The sequence below is a fragment of the Elephas maximus genome, chromosome 11, assembly GCF_024166365.1.
Source record: "Elephas maximus indicus isolate mEleMax1 chromosome 11, mEleMax1 primary haplotype, whole genome shotgun sequence".
Lineage (NCBI taxonomy): Eukaryota > Metazoa > Chordata > Mammalia > Proboscidea > Elephantidae > Elephas > Elephas maximus.
The window spans coordinates 17366577-17380654 of NC_064829.1; the positions used below are offsets into that span (position 1 = coordinate 17366577).

Genomic DNA, 14078 nt, shown 5'->3' on the forward strand with positions numbered 1-14078 from the left:
CATTCAAATATAGTCTGGCTTTATAAACTCCACTTACTTAAAAAAAAAAAAAAATCAGGCAGAGAGGAATGGGTGACAGAAGCCTGTGGTTTTATATTGCCCCAAACAATTAAATCATTCATAAATCTTCAGGAGAATGAAATTCCAGGATGACAACTGTCAGATTCCCCAACTAAGCCTAAATGAGAATTAGAAAAAAAAAAACTGAAAATGCCAAATGCAGATAGATGCCTGTGAACTGGAAAGATCACGGGAAGAATCAGAGACCCTCTGGGAGGGGTGCCAGGCGTCTGTCGGATCTGCAGACCCCACAGAGCCCTTACTTCCAAACTTCTGGGCCATCAGCAACACTGAGACGTTCTCATTGATACTTCCCAGTCTGCAGCTGTCAATCTGGAGAAACTGCAGGGCATTGGCCTGGAGGAGTTGCTTAAATATCACTCTATTGTGGCACTGGAAATAGAATTAAAAATAATACCAACAAAACAGTCAGCCTGGGCCTTCAGGATCTCTGCACCTGGCACACAGCCATTGCAGACCCATCACTACCCATCTGCGCCCCGAGGCCTTCAGGAAGCCTGGACCGCATTTACTCTTTATTCTGCTTAGCACGTGGCAAGCCTGATAGTGCAGGCGGGGGCCCTGTGCTCACTTCTCTACACACCTGCTAGCAAACAGCGAGGGCCCCATGAAGGCCACAGGCGCTCTCTACACTGGCTGACGAGTGGGTGATGCAGAGGCATCAGCATGAAGGGCGGTGAGAGCAACGAGCAGGTGGCGTGCACCACACAGCTGAACCTCCCAAAGCACTGCTCCCTTTGCCGGGAAAGCTGGGATCTGCTCTGTTCCGTGGGCCGTGCGGCAGGTTTTGGCAGGCACTTGTGCTTAGTTTATAAGCACGGAAAGCAGCACGACAATGTTGATGCCATTTGGAAGCTGGCTTGCTCGAAACCATACAGCACATTTTATTCCCTGTGATAGCAACTTTAAATTGCTGCCTTGTAAACTTTGATGAGACATTTTAGAAAAGCTAAATGACCCTGGTCATAGGAGCCGTAGAAAAACCCAGCAGTTTCTGACCTATTTGACTTCGGACCCTAGTTGCTACACGATGATCCCATTTCTAAAAAATAGGCAGGTTCCCTAACTCGAAGGACAACAGGCATGGCCTACAGCCTGCAGACGCTCAGTCAGTGTCCGTGTGTTGTGACCGCTTACCTGTTCTCCCGTCGCAACGCCAATTCCTAATGGGGCCAATGCCTATGAGACAGAAGGCAGCCTGGTGTTATTTGCCTAAGTTTCTGCATTGCATCTCCTAATGTTTAAAAATATTTGTAGCTGAAGGAGAAAATGTCCCTGCTGTCGATGTGCGAAGTTTCAAGACGGCAGAAGGACGTCAGGGGAGTCTATGTGTGCACCGAAGGGGCCGGCTGTGCTGCAGGAGAAAAAGCAAGCACGTGTTCACCTCCTGCCACCGGCTCCCTTCCAGGCTGAGGCTGTGCAGACGTCCCCCTGCAGCATCCTGGCCGGGCTATGCTCTGTGAATGGCCCACCCTCCCTTCTCCTGGGCCTGGACAGATGGGGACCTGGGAGAAGACACAGCTACTCAGCAGTGGCTCATCGTGGACTCACAGTCCCACCTCTGCCTGGCTCTTCCATAGGTCACCACTCCTTTTATTGCCTTCTCACTGCCTCCCTGGTAACCACTCGTTAGTGTTATTCTAGAACCTCATGTTTTTGTCAATCCCAATATTTTCTCTCTTCAAGCTCAAAGGGTGCCTTACAGCCCCCTATATAGGCTAGCTGAGGCCATTAGTCACAAACTTCTCACGTGTTGGAATCTCCACCCGGCATGGCCCGCTGCTCCTCTGCCCGCCGGCCTGCCCACGCTCCCTCTGAAGCTAACTCGCTCACTCCACCTGTGCTCTCGGCTGCTCCCTCAGCCTCCACTCGGATGCATTCCCACAGCTATTCTCTCAGGTTCTTTCCTTTGTTCAGGATAATAGTATCAATGACACTAGCAGCTAACATGTTCTGAGCTTTTCCACCTCTGAGGCGTATGCAAAACACTGATTTAAATTGTCCTCCTAACAACTCAGTAGGAAAGGTGGCATCACTGCTCGGACTTCATGGATGAGAAAATAGGCTTTCAGGGTTAGTTTACCGTCCCAGCAGAGCTGGCGCCTGAACTCTAGGCAGATTCCAGAGCCCACTTCCCAGCAGAAAATCCCAGTCTGGGAGTCAAATGTCGGATCCTGATCCTGTCCTGCCTCTGACAGGACATGTGAACTTGGGTGAGTCACCCACCGCCTGAAGCCTCATCTCCTCGTCTGCAGCAGGACAGAGCTGGAGCAGATGGCCTCTAAGACGTCACCAGCGCTGAAATGTTATGCTTCCCCACATTTCTAATTGAACTATTCTTGGTTCATTAGCTCAAAGAGAGGGTGGGGAAAAGGAGGAAGGGGAGGAGGGAGGGAGGAAGGGGGGAAAAGCATTTATCTTGACTTATTCACTCTGCGGAAACCCTGGTGTGTAGTGGTTAAGAGCTTCAGCTGCTAACCAAAAGGTCTACAGTTCGAATCCACCAGGCGCTCCTTGGAAACTGTATGGGGCAGTTCTACTCTGTCCTATAAGGTCACAATGAGTCGGAACTGACTCGACAGCAACGGGTTTGGTTTGGCTTTTTGGTTTATTCACTCTGCCATTTTAAAGCATGTATGTTTCTGGCACTGAGTAGGTACCAAATTTTATTTCCTCCTTTAAAAATCCCTGAGTTTGCTCTAACTGCCTCCTCTCTTTACCCTCACCCCCTCCATCACACCTCGCTTGCTGGAAAAGCCACCTCACCCATATCCCTGCTCCGGTTCCTTTCTGCCCACTCCTCGCCTCCCAGGCACCCTGCCCACTCCATTCCACAAGATGCTATTAGCCCCCATCTCTCATCAGAGAGGACTGCACTGTGCCCCTCATGCAAGAACCCACAGTGGCTCACCACAGCAGCTGCATCTCAGAGCAGAGGGACTCTGTAACCTGGCCCACTACCTGCCTTTCCTGTGGCCCCCGGTGCCCCGTCTACAGTCTCTGGCCCTGTCACACCTGCCTCCCACAGCTTCCCCAAGCTTGGCTCATTGGCTCCCCTCCTCGGATGGCTCCTGGGGAGATGGCCTACCCTCTGTGAATAAAACCTTGGTAGATGTGGGCCCTGAAGGGCTTCCAAGGAGGCTCTTCAGCCCTGGGCAAGCTGGCATTCAACAGGGCAAGTGCCTTCTAGATGGCAGCTACGGAGAAAAGCAAAAGAGACTCAGGAAAAAGGCCCTGTTGAGCCATGACCGCTCATCCTGATCTACCGCAGCCACACTTGGCGTTGCCGCCAGGATTCTACCTGTCCACACATCTTGTCTTTTGCTGTTTTCTCTCCAGCGAGGCCGTAACGTGGGGAGAGTGAAGGGCAAGTCTTAATCACAGGTTTGTGCCATCTGGTTGATGATTTACTGAAGAGAAACAGAGAAGAGCAGACCCCTGGGCCCTGGGCCTTACACCTCAGCAGGACTTGCCAGTTCATGTTGGACATGGTGATGCATCTCTCCCAGAGCTTGGAACAAAGGTTGTCCTCAGGGCTAAGGTTGTTTTTTTGTTTTTGTTTAATAATTTTTATTGTGCTTTAAGTGAAAGTTTACAAATCAAGTCAGTCTCTCACACAAAAACTTATATATACCTTACTATATACTCCCAATTACTCTCCCCCTAATGAGACAGCCCACTCCCTCCTTCTAGTCTCTCTTTTCGTGACCATTTTGCCAGCTTCTAACCCCCTCTACCCTCCCATTTCCCCTCCAGACAGGAGATACCGACATAGTCTCAAGTGTCCACCTGATCCAAGTAGCTCACTCCTCATCAGCATCTCTCTCCAACCCATCGTCCAGCCCAATCCACATCTGACGATTTGGCTTTGGGAATGGTTCCTGTCCTGGGCCTACAGAAGGTTTGGGGACCATAACCACCGGGGTCCTTCTAGTCTCAGTGAGACCATTAAGTCTGGTCTTTTTATGAGAATTTGGGGTCTGTATCCCACTGTTCTCCTGCTCCCTCAGGGGTTCTCAGAGTTAAAGTTTTTAAATCAACACAGACTGGGGGAGAGTATAGCTATGAAAAGCCGCCTCAGAGAGAAAACAATGATTCTAAGCAGGCCACACTTGACTGTGAGCCAGGTGGGTGCACTAACCTGTTGGCACAGTGTGGGGAGGGGGAACTGTCAAAGGAAAACAAAAAGGGAGTCAGAGGTGAATGTTGGCATCTCTGCCCAGGGGAAGGAGGCGAGGTTTAAGATGCACCATGTCTGGTGCCAGAAGCAGAAGGACAAAACGTCCCTGCTGTGGAGCTGTATGAAGTTTAGAGAAGGGTAGAAGGACATCAGGCTGGTTGCACGGGGCCATCTGAGCCTGATGCCGCTTCACCTAACTGGTTCCTGCCCTCATGCCTCAATCATCACACAGCCTGTGGTTCAGCACGGCTTCCTGAGGAGCTTGCTCTGGGCCGAGGTTACAGTAGCCTGGTGCTCCCAGCAGTGGTACTTCTCCAACTTTATTGACCAGTGCTGCAAATGTGGCGAGTGGAAGTCCCTCCCTGAGACACAGGGCATTTCTCAGACATTCTGACATACCAGGCTCTTCCTCAACCTGGAAGGAGAGAGGCAGGTCCCCAGCAGGGGTGGCTTTGCTGAGGAAGCGCCCAGTTGAGAAGGCTTTTGGGAAACAGGGAGGCCTGATATCAGCGTTAGCTGAGCCAAACTTTTCTTTTCAGTCATCCAGAGGAATCTATACTCTTTGTTTCATTCTGTTGAACAGAAATTTCTAGTATCTGCCACATTTCTGTATTTACAAAGCATGGGAACCATGTCTTTTAACCATTGGATTGGGAGTAGCCTTTCAACTTTTAGCAACTTACTTTATTTAAACAGAAATAAGGGCAGTGGGTAAGCTGAAGCAAACTCAAGGATGTTGGGTCTGCAATCCCAGTACTAGTCACAAGTGACAATTACTTCAGCTACTTGGTCAAGAAGCATAAAGGCAACAGGCAGAGGAACTGTGGGACCTGTCATGACTCTGGAGAACCAAAGGAAAAAGCCGTGGCAGCAGCAGCTTTCCTACCTTGGAAATGGCAGCGTGACCGAGGATGTCATCAGGGGAGGTTGGCTCCTCGATCCACAGTGGCTTGAACTCGGCCAGCTGGGACATCCACTCCACGGCTTCATGCACGTCCCAGCGCTGATTGGCATCCATCATCTGCAAGGGGAAAGAGGGCCCTCAGGGCGAGGTCTACCCAGGGCTGACCTCACTGCGGGGCTGTGGCCTCTGGCGAGGAGATACCATCACTCAGTGCCACCAACTTCGAGGCCAACTCTCCACAGGAGCCTGGCATCTTCCTGCTGGAGGCCTCATGCAGCCCTAACAGAGGGAGCCAAAGGGAGCCACGGAGGCGTGGAACGCCAGCTCCAGAGACTCCTTTGGAGGAGATGCAAAGTGTTGAACTGATCCACTGTGATCGCTGGAAGTGCCCTGCCCGGGGCCCATGGGAGGTACTCACTGGCCTGGTCTCCACTTAAGTGCCACCCAAGTAAATCTGTCTCACATTATTAGCTCTGTTTGTAGGAAACACGTTACCACATTCTGAATCATTATAAACAGTTAATACTGAGTTCATCTCAATAGTTACTTACTGAGTGCTCACTATGTGTCTAGTATGATAATAAATAACCCAAACGTTACCACAGATGAAGCACCTACCCCAACAGGCACTTCATGGATTTTATCTCATTTAATATTTATAACAACCCTATGAGGCAGTTCACATTAACCCACTTTATAAACAAGAAACTGACTGACATGCAGAAAAGGACAAGTGGAATAAATTGTGGGTTTACCCCAGGCCTCTTCCAGCTCAGGGTCCCTGGCTCTTCATACCCTGCCAACCTCCCTGAAGGCCAGGTGCTGTGGGTACAGCCCTTGCCCCCGCCAGCCTCACTGAACCTTGGGAAGACAGACACAGAAACAGGCCTCTCTAGCAGGATGTGGTTAGGGGAGCCTCCCCTCAGGGTGCTATGAGGGCCAGAGCAGAGTACACTCAGAACCAATTAGTATCATCAATTATTTGTATGAGGATGACCTCATAAAACAAAAGTAGCTTTACTGATGCATAATGGCACTTCTGATCCTATGTCAACGTTACCAAGCTTCTGATTTAAATTATGAAACAAGCCTCTTCATTAAAAAAAAAAAAATCTGACTGTGACTTTCCTTTATGAAAATATTTTACACATAACAAGAAATGCTTTGTAAAAATACACAGTCAAGAAAGACTGATCCTTATGTTCATCTCAGCCATCGTTTTGACATAAGCTTTCTTCAGCAGAGGCCGCCTGAAGCCCGCCTACCTGACGAGCTAGCCAGGCAGGGTTTGTTCAGAAGGGAGATGAGATGAGAGACGCTCTGGTGGCCCAGTGGACGACCTGTTTGCTTAAGGCCTCTACATTAGCAAGAAGGAAACACCCTAAGCCAGATCGTATTTAACTAGTTCTGCAGAATAAAAAAAAAATTTTAATTACCACCCCCTTGGTGTTTTTTTGCTTGTTTGTTTGAAGTTGACCTACTGCAGGACCACAGAGCCATACTTTCTCTGGTGCTAAGTTTAAATTTCCCAATGTTCTTGAATTCTTGCCAGAGATGAGTTGTTTTAGCCACGGACAAAGGCTTTGTGGAGCCTGCTTATGTCCCAGCAGCCGAGAGTCTACTTACCAGTGTCTTCTCGGGTCCGATCATGTCTCTGATAAGCCGGCACCTGCGGATGTCATCCTGGAGATCAGCTCCGACCTTGACTTTGAACCTACAAGATATATTTGGTTGGCAGTTTATGTCTGTCCCCCAACGTGGCAGATGCCCGAGCTTCCTGCAGAAGCGCCCCCGTCATAATTCACAGAGTGCCACACTGTCTTTAAGAGTACTCTGCCCACTCTTTCCCAATCATCCCCAACGAGTCACTTGAAAACAAACCTGCAAACTCAGTAGCAGGGCAATGGCTCTAACTTAACCTGCTGACCTCAAGTTAGGGAGCTGGAGAGGGAAGTCAGACTTGAACTGAGTTTTTAGTAACATGAACCGAGTTTTTGCTGCATCATGAAAAGGAATGAAAAACGGAAATGCCACAATCAGAACTGAAGAGTCGGGCAGGGAAGGATGCCAGTGAGCTGTCCAACTGTGTCCTGAACCTAAGAGCATTGTTTATAAAAATGCTCACACCTGCACAGGCCTTTACACAGGCTGCTTCGTCTCATACTAGCACAGGGGGAGGTGGGCCACCGAGACCTCTAAACCCCTACGCGGGGGCCTGGGGCTCGCTCAGTAGGTGACATGGCTTCCTAAGGTCACAAGGCTCTAGACTGGCAGCGGGCGGCTGGAGCCCTGATGCACAGGTCTCCTCTCCATCATATCTGCAAATACACTTTGACGAGCCTCTTCTTCCACTTCCGCTCCCCTCCATTGGCTGCAGCCCACTTCTGATCACCAGGCAAGGGCAGCATCTGCTCAAGTGCACCCTGCCATTGGAAGGGCCACCCCTGTGGGTGAGGGCCAGCCCCTCCCTGGCTCTCCTGCCTCTCCGCCCTGCACACTCAATGTCACGACTTCCCTGGGGACTCGGGCACAGCCACAGCTGCCACTTCCAGCAGAGCCTGGGGTACCTGAGGCCCTCCCACTACTTCCAAAATGCCCAATCTCTCTGCTTACAAAGCCCCAGCTCACAGTCAGGCAGCCACTGAGGCTCTTGCCCCTTGGTCAGCACTAAAAACACTAAAGAAGGCCTTTCTATACCAGGTGGGAGCTTCACCTAGATGGCTGCAGCTGGCGCAGCTTCTGGATGCTGACTTCCTATGCTAGAAGGAGCTGGAATCTTCCCTCAGCCTTCTCTGACTCACAGGACATGACTGCTCAAGCTTTTCCTGGGCACATGGAGGGAGAGGGAGGAAGCAAGCACACACTGAGCCCCTGCTCTGAATCCTGCCCATGTTGGTCCCATGCAGATATGGCAACTTATTTAACCTGGAGGAGAACCGTGACTTAATATTATTTCTCCTTTAAAGAACCAATAAGGTTCAGAGAAATTGAGCAATTTGCCCAAGGCCACACAGCTAGTACTTGCAGGGGATGAGGAAACAAGGCACGATTTGAATCCAAATCCATATATTCCAAAGCCTCTCTCCTCCGCTGCTTGCTGTCTCCTTCAAGTTCTCACTCCCCAGCCCTGTATTTAACTAAGGAGTTAACAGGAGTTTGTTGCCTCTCAAACTTTAATGTGCACGTGTCTCACCCAGGGACCTGGTTAAAATGCAGAAGCCAAACCAGCAAGTCTAGGGAGAGGCCTGAGAGTCCGCATTGCTAACAAGCTCCCAGGTGACGCTGATGCTCCTGGCCCACGCACCAAACTTTGAACAGCAGGAAGCTGGATGCTCAGACAGAGGACAAGTTATATGGGAACGTAGTGACACACACAGGCACAGAGTGCAGCCTGAGCTACAGGGTGGGACCAGTGCCCAGGACAGAGACAACGGCCGCTCTGCGTCCTGCACTGCATCGGGATCCTGGGCCACTGACAACCGCACTGCATCCAGCAGAGCAGCCCAGGATGCCCAGGGCTCCCTGGCCATGGCACTCAGCCCAGAGAGGTGCGGATGGTCAGTATGGGGAAAAGGAGGCCTGCTCAGAAGGGAGCGCCACCATTCCAGGGGCGGAGGAACAGACTGGCTCTTGGGAGCTTCGTGGAGAAGAACTTGGACTGGTGGATGAAAGTTATATGGAAGCAAGTAGTTCACGATATTAAAGATCTTTTTAACACTCACAGCTATCAAACAATGGAAAAGTGTCTTACAAAGTTAAGCTCACTGTCAGGAGAAGCTGAATCAATGTCTGTCACTGACAGTAAATAGAGGATTTCTAGTCTAGATTGGTGCTTTAAATTGATGCTTTCCAAGGTCTCACTCAACTCTGGTATTCTAGGATTCTAATTAGTGCTCATTTCAGAAAGAGCCCAGTCCTCGTCTGGAAACTCCTCTCACACGTCCCCATACACCAGGCGGCCGGTGCACGCGTCCTGGCGCGGTCGGCGCTTTCTGATCCGGGCCCCTCTCTGCTGACAAGCATCTCACACTGCTGACCAGGAGAAAGGCCAGTCTGTGGTCCCACAGGTAGTTACCTTGTCCAACCTTCCTTCAGGGCCTCGGAGCAGAGCTGTGGGGAAGGAATACAGCCGTCAGCATACACTGAGACGTTCTCCTTACGCTGACCAGCACCTCAAATGTTTCTGAGCTGGAGCTCATGGCTGCAGAAGAACCACCATATGTTGTCGAAATTAAGAGCAGAAACAGCTTAGCCAACACAGCATAACTCTTTGTACTTACAGGGTAATTTCCTCATCTCTATGGGAACCTTTTTTTTTTATGGGAACCATTTCTTTAATTGTCGCAACATTCCTGAAAGAGGAATGCACCATGAATACCCTTTTTGAAGCTAGGACATTCTGTGGCATCCACAGAACTAACGGATGTCAGATAATCAAGCAGAAGCCAGTCTCCCTCTATCGACCTTAGTCTAAGTGAGTGCAGGATGATGGGAAAGTAATGAACCACGTACTGGCTGCACACTATGGGCCTGCCACAGTGCCCGAGCACAACACAGCTTCTAGCACTCACCTCAGTCCTCAAAACCACCTGTGAGATAGGTACTACTTCCCATTTCATAGTGAGGAAATGGAGGATCAGTGGTTAAACAGCTTGCAGGCTGTTACCCTCTGGGTCTGTCTGGAACCCAGTAATAGACTCTCTCCTCCCAGAGGCCAAGCTGGGAATCACCGGGTCATGGAGGCCCAGTGCCCACGGTGTGAATGGCTTTATTTCTGCTCATGAATAAGTACTTTCACAATAAGGCCTTGGACCCAAATGATTTGGCAAGGCTCAAAAGAAAATATTAAATCTCTTCCAGGAAGCCAGGAGTATAAAACCTTTCTACAAAAGCAGGTTAAAATGCCAACCTGCTTCAAGGTGTCATCCGAGTACCCTAGCCAGGCACACGACGTGGTGTAGGCAGGATAGCCATGTGCCAGCAGCTGCGCTTCTGAAAAACACAACAACGCTGGTCAGCACCTGGTCTTTTCCAAGGACCTTCAGAATCAGACAAGTTCCTGGGTGATTCAAATGGTTAAGCAATCAGTGGCTAAGAGAAAGGTTGCAGGTTCTAGTCCGCCCAGAGGAGCCTCAAAAGGATCTGCTTCCAAAAGATCACAGCCATTGAAAACCCTATGGATTCTTAGAAACCACAGCCATCTACTCTGACGTACACAGGGTCGCCATGAGTGAGAATCGACTCGAAAGCCTGATCACAACCAGAACTGCCTATGGCCAAGCTGCTCTCATGGAATATCCAGCTGTTCTCATTTGACCCTTCCTTAACAGGGACGCCCTTCACACACATCCAGCCACTAGTCTGGCTTCCTGGCTAGCACTCATGACTGTGGAATCACAGAGGAGGTCAAGCCCAGATGATGGGGACATCCTCTCAGACTGCCCCACTCGCCAGGCCCTCCCATGCCCTCCAGTGTAACCCTCAAGCCAAATCCTTCCTGGTGACTGACACTGAGGCCACACCCAGGTGGCTTCCTTCACCTAGGCCTAGACATCTGTCTGGGGCCCTGGCTGCTGTGCAGGCCGTTCAGGAAGATGAAGTGCACCCTCAAAAGATAGCGACACTCAAAGTAGACAATGACAACAAAAAAGATGGGAACTTTCTCACAGCCTACCTCTCTCTCTGTTACCAACTCGACCTTTCTTCAGTATTTCTGGAAAAAAATAAAAAGCATCATTCACTCTCTTCGACAACCAACCATGCCACTACATCAGTAGATACCAAAAAGCTTCCGATTTCATCACGTAAGCATGGCTTACCATAGGCCTCCTCCTCAGTCAAGGCGTCAGAGATGTACCTGAAATCTATGCAGGACAGCAGCGTCTTGGGGTCCTGCAGCATGACGGGAGAGGAAAGGCCCTCAATTCAAAAGTGGATCAGGTTTCTAAGAATCTGCTTACACTGACACAGGGGTTGTGTAGACGTTACAGTGTCTGATTATGTCATTCCTTGGTGCCCAGTCCTTCAGAGGCTCATCAGCACCTCCTGACCAAGTCCACAGAGCCTCATGCTCTGACCCTCAAAACCTCCGCTCCAACTATTCAACTAATCTCCTTTCCTGGAAAGACGGCCTGGCACGAAGCAAACCCTCAGGACAAGTGAATTGATGGAGGGTCACGGGGTGTCAGTCCACGCATCATTGCTCCACATGCAGGGTGGCCTGCAGGAGCTATGAGGGGCGAACGTGGCCCTGGAGCAGCTGAGCTGAAGAGGAAGGAAGGCTGGTCTTGAGTCAGGCCACCAGGCTGACCCTGGGCCTTCTGCTTATTAACAACGCGACTGTGGGCAATTTCCTCTCCTGTAAAGTGGGGAAAATTCACAGAACTGGCAGGACTAGAGTGGGATTAAATGAGAGAGTGCCCACCAGATGCTGACGAGCATTTGTTGACTCAACCACACACAACAACAGACTGTACTCATACCCGCCTTCTCCCCTTCCTACAAGCTCAGGGTGCCTTGGGCTCCCGGGAGGGGTAGGCTCTCTTGCTGGCACCTCTCTTCACCCAAACTAACAGTCCATTTGGAAAGCAACCAGTAGCTCCGCTAATGTCTTAATCCAACCCATAATACTCTAATATAACTGTTAAAAAGCATAAAAGCTCTTTTGACCCTGAGATTCTTTCTTTTGTGTGTGTGTGTGTGTGTGTGTGTTTTAGGTGAAAGTTTACAGTGCAAATTAGTTTCTCATTTAAATTTATTTATGCACAAATTGTTTTGTGACATTGGTTGTACTCCCCACAATGCGTCAGTTTCTGCTTCTTTTAAGAGTCTTGGCCCTGAAATAGGGAACAGGGTCCAAAAGAAGGAAAAGTCCACAGATGGACTTTCTAGTGGCTCTCAAGTCACTCAGTTTTGTGGTCACCTCCTAAACCTCAGGAAAGGCCAATCTCAGGCCTTGACGGTGGCTCACGAGACCCACATCCTTCATTTTCAGAGTTCCTCCCCTAGTGCCACCCTCAACCACATCAGAGACGATGTCGATCCTGGCTTTACTTTCCCCCCGAGAAGGAACATGTCTCCTGGCCCAGCAGTCTTTAAGGCCATGTGTTCTTTGTTTTTTCTTTGTGTTGATACAAACTAAGTAAGAAGAAGAACCTTTAATCCTGGGCCACCCCGGGGGTCAGCATGAGGAATCTGAAGCTCAGATGGTGAGTAACCTGCCCCGTGTTCGTCCCTGCTATAAACTGGCCCAGGAGAGAGAAAACAAGTGCGTATCTTTGGAACTAAATGTGAGTCCTTCCCTCTAGAACTGCACAGAGGGAGAGCTCTGTCTTCTGAGCTTCTGGCACTTGCTCTTGGAGTCTGAGTGACTGCACAGTAGTATCTCAACAATAATCCCTGCTCTTTAGAGCCTGGGAAGCACCGTCCCCACTCGATCTTCAGGCAAGTCTGTGAGGTTCACCCGCCAGCCCACCGGCCTGAGTGAGCTCAACTGTTGCTGCCAGTATCGGCAGAAGAGAATTACATTTTACTGGTTTTTGCCTCATTGTCATGACAGTGATCAACATAGTATTTACTGATTATCAAAAGGCAAGTAATCCATGAAATCCATTTCCTTTTCCAAAACAATTGAAATATTGAAGAACTTACGTACCATGTCAACAAGCAGCTTCCACAGAGGCTTCAAGAAAAAAGAAGGGAAGATTTGTTTAAGACATTGGTGTAAAATATCCATTTTTTTTTTTTTCTGACAATAAATGCACTAGCAGCAAACTCTCCCAGCCAGGTAGCTGACCTCCCGCCCCATTTTTGATGCAGTCTGTGCCCTATGCTGTCCCCGAAATCTTCACCTCAGCTGTCCCTTCCCCTTTCCTCAGCACTTCCTAACCTACGCAGACAATATCCCTTCTCCTGTCAACACCTCTCGAGGGAAAGGCAAAACAGAACAAGTCCCTCCATTTCCTTTTGGGGGGCTGCTGTAACTCTGTCTTTTCAGGGCTGCTCACAAAGGAAGTGTGTGTCACATGTTAGTCCCCAGAGCAGCGGAAGTGCTTGTTAGGTTAGTTACCTTTCCCTCCTGCTTAGCCCACAGGTCCCACAGGGCATTGAGAATGGCTGCCGTAGCCAGGTGCACAACACCTTTCTCTGGACCAATCTGGTTAGGAGCAAAACACATCAGCACTACTTAGAAACGAGAAAGATATTTAGGTATTCTAGCTAGAAACATGTTTCAACAGCTAAAAGACAGATATGGAAACTCACTTAAAAGCTTTAAACACACACACACAGATATTTTTTTCTGGACCATGAGTTAGTAGGTTGAAGACATCATGCCCTTTTACCCCTGAATACCTCAGTGTGTAGTTCCTATAAACAAAGGACTTTCTCTTACATTACCGTAATACAATGATCGCATTCAGGGAATACAACATTGACAGAACACTTAAAAGACAGCCCATATTCAGGTTTCACTAATTGTCTCAACAATGTACTTTATTTTACCCAGAATCAGATCCAATCTAGGATACATGTTACATTTAGTTGTCATGTTTCTGTAGTGTCTTTTCATCTGGAACAATTCTTTTTTTTTAATATTGACATTTTTAGAGAGTACAGGCCAGCTGACTTGTACAGTGTCTTTCAATTTGAGCTGGTCTGGAGTTCCTTCATGATTAGATTCAGGTTATAGTTTGTTTTTTGTTTTTTTTTTTGGCACAAATGCTACGTTAAGTGATAATGTCATTTTGTTTCATTATTAGGGACACTAACTTCTGCTGTGTGTGTAAATTAGCGTCCATTTGCTTTCTCCACTACGAAGTCACCATGTGCCCTTTCTAAGTAAGGAGACTGCTATTGCCCACTAATGTCAGCATCCACCGATGATTCTCGTATCAGTTACAGCTTCCATGGTTG

The 14078-nt window shown here is 49.1% G+C and overlaps 1 protein-coding gene across 4 annotated transcripts in view; it reads right to left on the reverse strand.

Moving 5' to 3' along the window:
* ENOSF1 (enolase superfamily member 1) overlaps positions 1-14078 on the reverse strand; it is a 30723-nt gene that overhangs the window by 3411 nt on the left and 13234 nt on the right. For all 4 annotated transcript variants that reach the window (XM_049902163.1, XM_049902160.1, XM_049902162.1 and 1 more), the window contains 10 exons: positions 13234-13320; positions 12820-12846; positions 10985-11057; positions 10840-10878; positions 10075-10157; positions 9241-9275; positions 6792-6879; positions 5148-5282; positions 1219-1260; positions 324-453 (listed from right to left, as the gene is read on the reverse strand). In XM_049902163.1, the coding sequence (XP_049758120.1) occupies positions 324-453; positions 1219-1260; positions 5148-5282; positions 6792-6879; positions 9241-9275; positions 10075-10157; positions 10840-10878; positions 10985-11057; positions 12820-12846; positions 13234-13320 (739 nt within the window). The remainder of the gene's footprint in view (positions 1-323; positions 454-1218; positions 1261-5147; positions 5283-6791; positions 6880-9240; positions 9276-10074; positions 10158-10839; positions 10879-10984; positions 11058-12819; positions 12847-13233; positions 13321-14078) is intronic.